This window comes from Agelaius tricolor, unplaced genomic scaffold (assembly GCF_023055355.1).
Source record: "Agelaius tricolor isolate 1412-34295 unplaced genomic scaffold, bAgeTri1.0.p SCAF_7, whole genome shotgun sequence".
Lineage (NCBI taxonomy): Eukaryota > Metazoa > Chordata > Aves > Passeriformes > Icteridae > Agelaius > Agelaius tricolor.
The window spans coordinates 22160515-22173217 of NW_027269267.1; the positions used below are offsets into that span (position 1 = coordinate 22160515).

At 37.4% G+C, this 12703-nt stretch overlaps 1 protein-coding gene across 2 annotated transcripts in view; it reads left to right on the forward strand.

Moving 5' to 3' along the window:
* PUDP (pseudouridine 5'-phosphatase) overlaps positions 1-12703 on the forward strand; it is a 62037-nt gene that overhangs the window by 12068 nt on the left and 37266 nt on the right. For both annotated transcript variants that reach the window (XM_071430582.1, XM_071430583.1), the window contains exon 2: positions 11103-11321. In XM_071430582.1, the coding sequence (XP_071286683.1) occupies positions 11103-11321 (219 nt within the window). The remainder of the gene's footprint in view (positions 1-11102; positions 11322-12703) is intronic.

Genomic DNA, 12703 nt, shown 5'->3' on the forward strand with positions numbered 1-12703 from the left:
GCACTCTTTGAGTCTCTGAACACATTTTTTCATTTAGTAGGATACACAGCAGTGTTTCTTGTAACTCTAAGCTGTCACACTCAAAAGAGAGTCATAAGGTAGTATTTCCATTATGCCCAGAACCACTCTCTAGCAAAAGAAGATTCAGCCTCTCCCCTTTGAGATACCTAAAAATATAACCCTAATAGCTACTGTCAGAGAATGTCCTTCCAGGTTTCCATTTCTCCTGTACTCCTCATGTGAATTGGGTTCACTGACATGTCAGTGAGATTCTCTCTCTGAACCTTTTTGTAATTACAGTATTCTTTCAGGATTGTACTGTATATAAGTTTTATGTCTTCTTATAAAACATCTCTGATACTGTTTTATTATTTTTCCCTTTTTAAACAAGAGATGGTAGTATTTAGGTTAATGCATTTTGATGTTCAAAGACCTTATGCTTCTTTAAAGTTTTGATAATGTGCTAAAATAATACAAGGTCAGTTTGACTCAAGCATGGGAGTTAAGATTTCTTGATCATCTCCTCTTTGCCAAGAAAGGGACACTCTCAGAAAAGCTTCAAAAGCTGAAATATTTTACTTGAAAGCGAGCGCTGAATCCAGTACTTCAGCCTTTAGGTACCTGACATGTGCCAAACTTTTAAATGTTTTCTATGTCACTTCTACTACAATAAAATAATTGTGTGCAGTTGTTAAGATCTCATTATTGAGAGATGCCTCTATCCGAATTAAGGTGCAAGCAGGATCATACACCCAAATTAATAGTATGGATTTTGTTTAACAGTAAAATGTGAGGTAGAAAGATTAAAAAAAGAGAGGAGGGAGAGACAGACAGACCAACAGACAGATTAAGCAGAATATAGTCACCACCCATGGGTCCAGCAGCATCCCATTGGTCCTTCTTCACTCTGGGCTTCTTAGTGGTGAGGGTCCCGAAGCTGTTGAAAAATTTTCACTATTTATACATTTTAGCAAACAAAGGAATTGGTGTTCATTGGCTACATAGTTGTCTTACTCTATTGGTTAAATAATTCCCTCACTTCTAATGCTACTTAATCCCGTGCCCAGTTTTTCTGAGTTTTGAGTCAGGGGGTTTCTTGAATCAGTGGGTTCTGATCCCCCCCTGCTGAATTTAGTCTGAGCTGATTTCAGCAGTGTTGCTCAGTTGGTTTTCCTTGTCCATAATCAGTGATATATTCTTGTCCCCCAGCTTTTTTTACCTCTCTCTAGCTTGAGATAGCATTTAGACAACAGTACCACCTTTATCTTTTCTCAAGTTCCTGTCAGGTGGCTTAATTTACTGTCCAAGTTCCAGGAATCAATGCAGGTATATTTGGGGGAGACACCTTCAGTGGTTGCAGATGAGCGTTTGCTTCTTTACACAGTTTGCCACAATGGGCAAAGTCCTTCAGTGGTAACAATGTTTGAGGCAGGCAACCATAATTTTTAAATCCTTACAGCAGCATAGAGGTTGATGAAGATTTTTGCAGATGAATGTCCCTGGGGTGGTTTCAAACTGAGGTGATTTGAAATCCTTTCACAGGTATTTTGCATCAGATATTTAATTTTGAAATGTTTCTTCCATGTCTTACTTGAACTGTAGTTGATGCTATTTGCTATTGTTTTTCAGCCTTCCTAATCAATCTGCATCTGCCATATTAAGTAGAGATTTTATATGATCGGAGGTAGAAATTTTGGGCAATAATTTTCATGACAGGAGGCTAACTTAAAGTATTCTGGTAAGGTTTTCCAGTTAATGAAAGTTAACTCAGTCTGTTTTTAGTTATATAATAACTAAATTAGTTGTAGTTCTATCTATAGAACTGTAGCTAGAATTAATATTAATAAATAACTAGTGTAGGTTCTATACTAGTATTACTATGTAGACTAAAACACGTAAGCAGAGAGGCTAAAGCTTTTTAGCAAAATTTCAGATACATACTGGGAGGAAAACTATGCAGCTCTTCAGCATCAGGACTGAGAATTAGTGTGTAAATACTCATGAAGAAAATGAATGCTGTTAAAAATCTGTTATTGTGTACTAAACTCTGTAAGTGGCAGTTTGTTGGGGAATATTGTTACAAAGACCTCGTACTGATAGAGTATGACTGCACTTGAGTGACTGGCCTAATTTCCTGTGAATAGACATTCTTTTTGCCATATGAGGTGTTCTCAGTGCCTCTGCATCTGCCAGCCTGTGGTTCAGGTTCTGGAGTACAAATGGTGTTTCAGCTCAGAAGCACAAAGGTGTTTTATGTTGGGTGGGGCTATGAGCAACCTGATCTAGTGGAAGGTCCCTGCCCCTGTCAGGGGGATTGGAATAGGTTGTATTTGAAGGGTCCTTTTCAATCCACTCCATTCTATGGTTTATGTACCTATCTCTCACTGGGTTCAATAGGGCTTAGTTAAAAGTTTCTATGGCCAAGTATAAGTTTTGTTTCATCCTGAAATCTTAAGCAAGCTGATTATATTCTAAAGCAAATTGCACTCTTCCAGTATTTCTGTACTTTTACCAATGGGGTTGGGAAACAAAAAAAACACCATTTTTGACAGTTGTAACTTTGGGTAGTCTTTCTCTGGGCTACAGGCTGTATTTGATCTAAGACTCAGTTACAACTTGCCTCTGGTTTACTGCTGAGTCTGGAGGCAGGACAACTGTTGCTGTTGCGTGAGGCCTTTGAGTACTCTGTGAAACTAGCCCTCTATTCTGATCCTCAGTCCCACATGGGAGGTGAGGGCTCTGGTCACTCATCTTCAGAGAAGCCTATGGCTCACCTGTGTGGAAGTTCCCTGTTATGTTGTGTTGGAAGTTCCTTTTATGGGTATCTATATTATTATAGGTTTGAATTTTCTTCTACAGGTTTCCAACAAACAGTCATTGCAGCTCATAAAACATAATTTTCAGTTCACTGTATCATACTTGCCTCATGAATCTCAAAGGTCTGAATCTTTTTTATGTATTTTAGTTAGTTTAGTTACTATAGTTAGTATAAGAAGTGCCTGGTATACAACTATTAAATAATTATTGTGACCAGGTCTTCTGCAGTATTTCTGTCTCTTTGCTCCTGTATGTAGATAGTCTGTGGAGACCCTAAGGGGGCATTCCCTGGTCTGGGGAGACACAGGAAGCTTCCCTCAAAAAGCTGTTAGACCCCACTGGCCCTTCCCTTGTTCCTGTGTCTGTTCCTATGTCCCTGAGCCACTCCCCCCATTCCCTAATTGGCCCTCATGTTTGTACTGCCCTGAGACTAGGGTCAGCCCCCAGGCCCCTGGAGAGAGAAAGCTGCATCCACCTTGTGTGTCTGTCTGGGACTTGAACATCTCACTGTGTGGCTGAATAAACATCTGTGGATATTAGGCAAAGATCCTTTTTGCTTCCTTACCCTGGACTATGCTAGCAGCAATTCAGCTTGCTACAATAGTCAGCCATGATGAAATGTCCTTGCTCTTGGAAAACCAAGCCATTTGATGATGTTTGGTTTTCTGCTCTTGGTGTTATCACTGCAGAGAAATCACTCCATCCACAGATTTACCTCAAAAATTTTAGGCACTCTTGAGTGGACAGAAGAAATTGTCTTTATTAATCTGTAGTTCTTTACGCTTTCTCTGTGGTAGTAATGTTTGACACATTGCCACCAATAAATTTAGAACATTGTCCAAGGCCACAGTAGAAATGTAATGGTTTTTTTTTCCTATTGAAGTCACTCTGTCTTTTAAAATGTTTCCACTATTGAGGAAACAGACGTTTTGACAGTATTACAGAAAGTGATTTAGAAACATGTAGCACTGAAAGTCAAACATCTTGAATTTTCAGCTTGATCAAGTCTTTATATACATATATATGTATGTATATATCATCTCTTTGAGAATATATGCATATATTCTTAGAAAGATGAAACTGTTTTGAGAATAAGGAAATTGGTATTAAGGGAGACCTGTGATGTGCTGAAGACAATTTTCCCTATGGCCTCATGATATGTTTCTTTTTGAGGAAGGAATAAAGTTTCCTGACCCTTTTTTCCCCTTTCACAACTTTTTTTTTTCCATTTCTGCTCTTTTAGGTTGTGGGTTAAACAGAACAGCTCTGGGATATCTGTTTAAGGAAGGTTATGTTCCCTATAGATAGCTCTTCCCAGAGAAAGTATGTATTTGTATTTGGCTTTGTGTAGCAAGGTTTTGGTAGCAGAGGGATTGTGTGGAAGGGTGGGCTACAGGGGTGGATTCTGTGAGAAGATGCCAGAAGCTTCCCTGATGTCCGACAGAGCCAATGCCAGCCAGATCCAAGAAAGACCTGCCTCTGGCCAAGGCTGAGCTCATTAGTGACAGTGAAAGCACTTCTGGGATAACAGATTTAAGAAGGTGAAGAACACCTGCTGAACAGCAGCAGCCAGGGCAGAAGAGATAGAATATGTGAGAGAAACAGGCCTGCAGGCATCGAGGTTGGTGAAGAAGGAGGGGGAGGACATGCTCCAGGTGCTGGAGGAGTCCTACTCCTGCAGAGGAAGGAGCAGCAGAGATGTGTGATGAACTGACCACAACCCTTCTTCTCTTTCACCTGTGCTGCTGCATGAGAGGAGGTAGAGAAGTTAGGACTAAAGCTAAGCCCAGGAAGATGGGATGGGTGTAAAGGAAGGTTTTTTAAAATTTGGTGTTATTTTGTATTCCCCTGCTCAGTATAATTTCCCCAAATTGTGTCTGTTTAGCCTGTGATGGTAACTGGTGGGTCATCACTCCCTGCCCTCATCTCAACCCGTGAATCTTTTGTTATATTTTCGTTCCCTTGTCCAACTGAGGAGGAGGAGAATGACAGAGTAGCTTGGGACTTGGCTGAGTACCTGGCCCAACCAGGTACTTCTCTTAATTAAGAAGATACAATTAGTTATTCTTCTGCTGACTTTGATAACACAGTGACCCTTCTGGTTTCATCTACCTTGTGAGGGAGTGGTTTTACACAAGTTCCTTGGAGCATCTAAATTCAAAACAACTTCTTAAACCTTGTTTTGCATTCCTTTGGCTAGTGGACTGCTGCTCTGTGTTTTCAGCAACATCTTGAGAAGAGGAGGTACCCCCTTGGTGAAAGGCTAACTTCCTTGTGAATATGCTGTAAGCTGATAGGGTGTTCAGAGCTGGTAATTGCTTCTCTGGTTGAGAACATTGCTTGTATAAATTTCCATGGTATAGTAGCTCATATAATAATGATAGTGGAACTGTTGCCTGACTTGACTTTCCCCATACACATTTTAAGAAGCTGTGTCTCTGTAAACTGTAGATTTCCACCCAACAGACAGGGTTTTGCAGGCATCATATCAACTGATGTTTGCATAGTTTAGTCTTTAATGGTTAAGAGCCTAAGAAAGCATATTAGGCAGTTTCTATGAATCAATAGCTTTTCTGTTTTTACATTTTTAGAATGTTTTGTATTAAGTCATGTATATTGCCTTTGTATTTCAACGTTTGATTCCCTCATGCTCTGGAATTGAAATACAGACTTTCTTTACATTTTCATGTGTTGTTTTGCATTGGTGCCAGAGTATTGTTTACAGCTCCACATCGAAAAAGTTTGCATGCTTTATTTGTGAACTATTTCTTTCACTTCACTGTGGCATTAAAAAAGAAGGATAAGGTGTATATATGAATACAAGATAGCATTAAGATATATCTGCTGTATTAATGTAAACCAAAAGCCTTCTGAATTTGTTCAGAAGTTTCTTCTTCTCCCCATAGAAGTACCATGTTTCTCTGCATATAAAATGAGAAATTGGCTTCCTCTGTAGCTGCCATTGAAAAATTCTCCTAGTAATATAAGCCCACAGGGGGAAATACGTGATACTCATTTGGGAACAGTTTCATACAGCTGCTGTTGTTTGAGAATCAAATTTACTTCCTTTTTAAACCTGTTAGCAGTAACTTGAATTCATGGTAGGATCTATCAGAGAAGGGCAAACAGACTGACAGCACTGAATTAGCCAGCAGCAACATGTTTCTCTGGACCTAGTAAAGTAATCACAATGCAACATGTTTGTCTACCTTGGAGTGTACTTATATTAACATTCAGGTACAAGGGAAAATAAGAAGTAAGTTTGCAAAAATTAAAGCTCCAGAACAGTCTTATACCTGCTCCTTACTAAAATGAATAATGGATATTTTCAGTGAGTTTTTCTAAGTGCTAATCAAAAATGTAATGGTTTACAAATCATTACTCAGTTAAATTGGAAGCAGTAATTTTAATTTTCAGCAATTATTTTTTTTTCCTGTATCTTTAGAAGTTATGGTTTATCAATCATGTAAAATGGTTTACTAAATAACTTGTTCTTTGTAAGTAGCTTATTATTTTGAAGTAGCCATTATTTGGTGCTTGATGTTTATTTTAATAGATACTTCACCTTCCTTTAACTTCCAGGGAGCAGTAAGATGAATTTAAATGGTACTGGTTATGAGAGTGGAAAGGTACAAGACATGAATATGACAGCAGCATTTCCCTTGGTTTGGTGGTCCAGACTGCCTTTAGGTTCAGCTTGCCTGGTTGGGTGCATCAGCCTTGACATTTAGGCATGGCTCAAATGTTTCACTTGAGCATGTGTGAAACCAGTGCTTGTTTCCTCCTGTGGCAGTGAAGTGGGAATGTCTACGATGATAAATTTATATTTCATTTTTCTTCCTAAACAAGTTCATGGAAGGAATGGGGGAATACTACAGTAAAGAATGGAACATTCCTTTTCCTTGTGTACTTTCAATGCTAAGCATTTTGAAGCACATTCCTTTAATGAGCCCTTAAGTCAAGAGGCTCCAGGTTGATTTGTATTCATTGGCTAGTACTCATCCTGAGTTTCATTCTTTAAAGGACACTTTTGCCTGTAAAACACAGTTCTATATATACACCATTTAAAAGTAAATATATGAAAATAAATGCCTGTATGCTTTATATATACATATATATATATATGTACAAGCATATAAATGGTTTATCTGTATACAAGTGTATATATGCACATAACATAATAGCATAAAAAATGTCAGGGTATGTTAGAAAAACAGCCTTAGGCCCTTAGGATGGATTGAAGGACTGAGCTTTGTTTTCTGAGCTAGTGCTCCAACAGTTAGGCTATTATGCAAAAGGTTATTTCTGTTGCCTGCCTTCCTCATCCCTACTTTTGCTGGACTGCTGTAAGTGATTTTGAGGTCAGCTGTAAAACTGCTGGGTTTTTTTTCCTTTTAGCCATCATGGGTGACCATAGTCAGGCATTTTTAAACTAGCTTTCATAGTAATGGAAGTGTGAATGGAAGAATGTTGAGGGGGAAGTGAAAAACTGACCTTTTGACACAAACTGTAAGATAGTTGTCTGCTATAGATGGTTTATTTAGAAAAATGGGTTATTCAAACAAAGAACTCAAGACTAGTGATTAAGATGAGCTATGGCTAAAAGGAGGTTTCATGCCTACTTGATAAACTAGAGATTATTTTAGAACAACAATAACGTAATATTCAATTAGAAGATGTATAACCTTCTAAAAAAATAAGTTCTGTATTCATGAAGTCATAATTTTTCTGCCTTAAACTGTCTTTATGTGTAAGTGATAAACATGAGGCTTACATACTGTTTTGATGTTTGCTGTACCCCCAGCCTAGGTAGATCTGCACATCTAATTGTGACTCTGCAGTGCAGATCATGCACTCCATATATTCACTGTGGTGTGTTTCCAAGTGACCTGCAGGTCTTCCTGAATACATGTCAGCATATTTTTGTGCCAGATCAGAAACTGAGTAATCCAGTGCCTCTGTCATTTTGGTCACTTTATTTGTATTTATTGTGGCTGGCTTTTACACACTCTAAACAACACCAGTGGAGCTGACTGTGCTTTTATGTTGAAGAAGGGTCACTATAAAAATGACTAGAAGATGATATGTGGCTAGGGAATAAATATTACTCATTCCCAGTGAAATGTAGCAGGCAGATGGACAGTTCATTGTGCTGATAATGTCTACATAAAAGATATTTCAAGAGATGAGAGCTAAAGATAAAAAGATGCATTTACTCAAAATTGCATTTATGCATTTACTCAAAATTGCAGGAGTTAAGAATTCTTACTTTTCCTTTCCACTATTAGAACAGGCCACTGCCACATATGTCCTGTTGTGTTCTCAGTTTGTATTCCTGATGGAGGTTAGCAGCTGGGGCTGGATTCACTTGCTGAAATGTGCAAGTGTGAAACACTTGGGATGCTGTAGGGCATCATCTGGCTGCTTATGCCATGAGGTGTGAGTTGTGCCCAAATTACCTTTTTAACATTAGATGTGTGTGGATGTCTTGGACATACCAGAGTAAATACCAGTAGGTGCTTGTAATTAGGCACTTGAGTTGAACTTCTAATTCTTCTTGCTTGTGTCATTTCACCAATGGGTTTTATTCATGTGTGGGAGCTAGATATAGTTTGTTTTGTATAGTAGGTTTATAGCAGTATGAAATTATACTTCACTGATATATTTAAACTCTGATCAATCCTTTGAACTGTGTGTGGTTTCTTTCTTGTTACAATGGTGAAAAACCTAGCCTGCCTTTTTTTTTTTGAGATTGCTCCTTTCCAATAGGAATAAGAAATCTTGAAGGTATATAATTATTTAGTATTTGTGTAATGCTCTTTAATTATATCAGGGAGACATATAGATCTTCCTTTTTCTTCAATCAAAAGAAACATGTCCTTATCTGTTAATCATGCATGTAGAAATTCAGCTTTATCAGCAGTGATCTTCTCAGATTCCAGCTGGATTTTACACTGTACATGTACATAATTTTTTCCCTCGGATTTCAGATTTGATTTGTGTGCTGTAGTGAAACATATCTATTTCAGCAAGTAAGATGCCAACATCCATGCTTTTGTCATCTACTCGTGAAAATTAAAATAATTTTGATTTTTTTAAGGAAAATAAATAAAATTTCATTCACAAGTCAGCTATGTAATTTTAAAAATGGAGGACACTATTAAAGTAGTATATTTAGCAATAAAGTTGAACCTTTCAGTTCAAATAGATTAATGTGTAATTATTGTAGAGACCCATCGGAAAATTTTCATGTTCTAGAATTTTTTGTTTCCTTGCTTTGTTTTAATTCTGCTTAGCTTGTACTATTTAATAGGATGAGGATTGATTTTCAGTTTCAAATTTAAACTTAGGATAAGAATTTTATGTCCTTCACCTGGTGAGTCTGAGATAAGGGAGAAAATGTAGTTTACAAAAAAAAAGGAAAGCGAGAACTCTGAATTAAAAAAATTGTATTCTTAATTTACATTCCTACATTCCTAGCTTGCAGAGAGTACCAGCTGGCAGTTTTCAAGCAAAATTGAGGAATTTTTGTTATTGTTCTCTTTTCTTTTCTCCTTTCTTGTGTCAGCCAGCTTATCACTTTTCAGAGCCCATTTGCCTGTGTTTCTGTTGTGATACCTTTCCTGTGTGTTTGAGGGATCTCCAAGATCCCTCGTATTTTTTTTTCCCTTATGTGTAGTTGTTTGAGGAGCATTTACAAAGAGTAGTACAGGGTTTTTTGCCTCTATTTTTAAGGTAAGAGGTTTTTGTGAACCCCTTGGTGCTCTGTTAAACATTCCAGATAAGTATGTTGGGTCTTCATCTGATCTTTTGGCCCAACATCCCCTCTAGTTACTGAGAGAGACATGGACTAGAGCACTCTGACAGGTGGCAGAGAATCTATTCTGCACGGCTGTGGGTTCACACGGTGGTGAAATGGCCCCTGTGTTTCTCATTTGCTTTCAGATGAGACTTGTCTGCTGATCTCAGGATGACATTACTGTGGTGAAGTAGGGATTGTTTGTCAGACTGCAGGGAAGGACTTGGCATCTGTTGTGGTCATGGGCTCTGTGCTTCTTTCTTCAGACAGTGTTCTCCTTAGTATCTTTGTTAAAGCTTAACGTTTAATCACTCCTACATAACTATTATGAATTCAGAAATTGACACAATATCCACATGAATAATTTCACTATTTTATTATCTCCATTAAAAATATTTTACTTGGCAAAGGACATGTTGATAAGTGAAGTCCCTAGTTTCTGTAAATAAATCTCATAAGATCAACTTGTTTCTTTGCTTGCTTTTGCCTTTTATTTCTAAAATGATGGTAATAGATATATCTTTAGAGATACAGAAGGTAGAGACATGCATGAGAAGGAAATTAAAGGTTAACAGAAGTAGCCGACTTTACAGAGGAGACTTCCTAAAAAGGTAAACACACTGGTAGAAAAGCCAGTGTTTGAGATCTTTGCTGACATGAAGACAAGAGTTGGAAGTACATGTCATCCCCATATTAGTGTTAAATTCAATGTTAAAGACCTTCTTTTTCAAAAATTTGTAGGGGGAGGAGGGAAGGAAAGGATGAATTGTTTGTTTGTGTTTAAAAAAATAGCTTTAATCCTAAAACCACCTTTGAGATATAAGCTGATAGTATCACTGCCAAAATTCAGTCTGAAGTTTGATCTTGTCTGAAATCCACTGGAAATACAAGTGAGTGTGTTTTGCTTGAGTAATCTCTTGTAAATGCAGTGGTGCCAGCAGCTCTGTAATAATGACCATAATGTCTTTGAAGGCACTTAGAAGCTTCCTCTCAAAGATACTCTTAAATAATTAAATCTTTTTTCTTTTTTCAATTTATATAGAATGTGTAATGGCATCCCCCTGAAGTACCAGATTTCTTCCCTTTCCCTTTCCCTTTCCCTTTCCCTTTCCCTTTCCTTTCCTTCCCGTCCCTTCCCTCCCCTTCCTCATGAAAAGCATACATAGAGTACTTAAATTAAGACACTGCTTGCCAACTTGGATAGTGAAGAAAGGTGATGAAAGAGCAGATCCAGATAGTTATTTGTTCAGACCCTAAGATACATTTCCTTAATGCAGAAATGACAGTTTGAAAAACCTGGGTAGCTTTGAGGTGAGGGGAGAAGCCTTGGTTCCCTCCTGCAAATAAAGGGAGGCATTTTATCCACTCTGCTCCATGCCCTCTGGCTCCTGGCAGTTCATGCTGACCTTTTATGTGGTCTCTTAGCAAGAACCAGCTGCCTACTTGTTTGTACATAGGTTTAAATTTCTTTTTTTTTTTTTTTCAGATACTGAGATTCTCTATACGAAAGTGTATGACGAGATCTGCAGGCGTTATGGAAAGAGCTATACCTGGGATGTGAAATCCTTGGTTCTAGGTAGACAAGCCCCAGAAGCAGCAGGGATTATTCGAGATCATCTAAATCTTCCCATAACCAAAGAAGAGTTATTCAAGGAAAGTCAATCGATGCTGGAGAAGATATTCCATACTTCTGGGCTGATGCCAGGTATGTTTCTTTGCAGCATTTATAAGCTCTTTATGGAATAATTTAAATGCTAATCAAGGTAGAAATCTGTAATCTGCCTTCCATAAAGCAGTCACTCTTACAGATTATATTTCATTGCTCTTGTTTTAGAAAATTTACTAAATCTACTGTTTATTTACCTGTTTAAAAAAGGATATTTTACCTATTAAAGTTGACTAATTTTTTTTTCCTGTTTACTTGGAGAAAAGCTTTTTTTCATGTTTTAAAAGAACAAAAAAGACTAGATATATGTGCATGAATTCTGTTTGGTAAACTAGACATTTTTTGTAACTTTTTTTGGCAGCTGTGTTTTACGTGGCTTTGAGCACAGTCTGACTTTGTTAAGCACAGATGCATTTGCCTGCACATACAAAAGTATGTGTGCCCATGGGTTTCTTTATGTTGGAATTATTCTCACCTAACCCGAAAATTGTAATTCAAATACTGTGTCTGGGTGTGTCAACAGAGAAGGAGGGTTTTTCAGGTTATTCTAAGACAGGGGAATTTCCTTACCTTCTGAAGATATGTCCTTTACCAGTGATTATGTAGGATGCTCAAGTGAGTAGCTTCAATGAGGTAACTCAAGATAAGCAAGAGGACCAATCTTACCTGTAATGTAAATGCATTCTTTTGTATTGAGTTAGATTTAGATTTGAAATGCTTAGAGAGAAATCATCAGCCATGCAACACTATCAGGACCTAAAGTTAGGATTACTGCTAACTTTATGTACAATGTTAAACTTTATGGAGCAAGTATCAATAATTTATGATGAAAAAAAAACAAAATCAGAAGGACTATAGAAAAGGTATTAGAAGTGAAATAACTGCATGTCACTGTACGTGTTTAACAATTATCATTTTTTCTCTTTGAATGTGTGCTCGTTTGTTCTGACAACTGCTAAAGCGCATTAATATTTTAATTCTTAGAGCAACTTTTTTATACCTAATTTCATAATGCATTAAGAAGATGGAAGTTAAAAATATGTGATATGTTAGGAATAAGTAACAAATAGCAAAAAAAAAGTGTGATTTTTTCAGCAGCTTAAAAAGCTTTAGTATATTTTGTGTCCAACTTAGTTCTCACTCTTAGTTATGTCTCTAATGTCTTTTATAGGCAAGATTATTCAAATTGCATCTCTCTCACTTATACATCCACCTGAGACTGAGGGCCTAGTTAAACTTTCCAGAAAACAAGAAAGTTGGATTGATATGTTTTTTTGTTTTTTACCTCAAGCTTCTGGGACTGACTTTTCAAATATATCTTTTGCAAGCCAAACAAAAAAAACTTGCATGGATTTAGAAAATGCCAGATGAACAGACTAGGTAAAATGTTGGGTAGCACAGAGGAGATGTTCCATGACTGC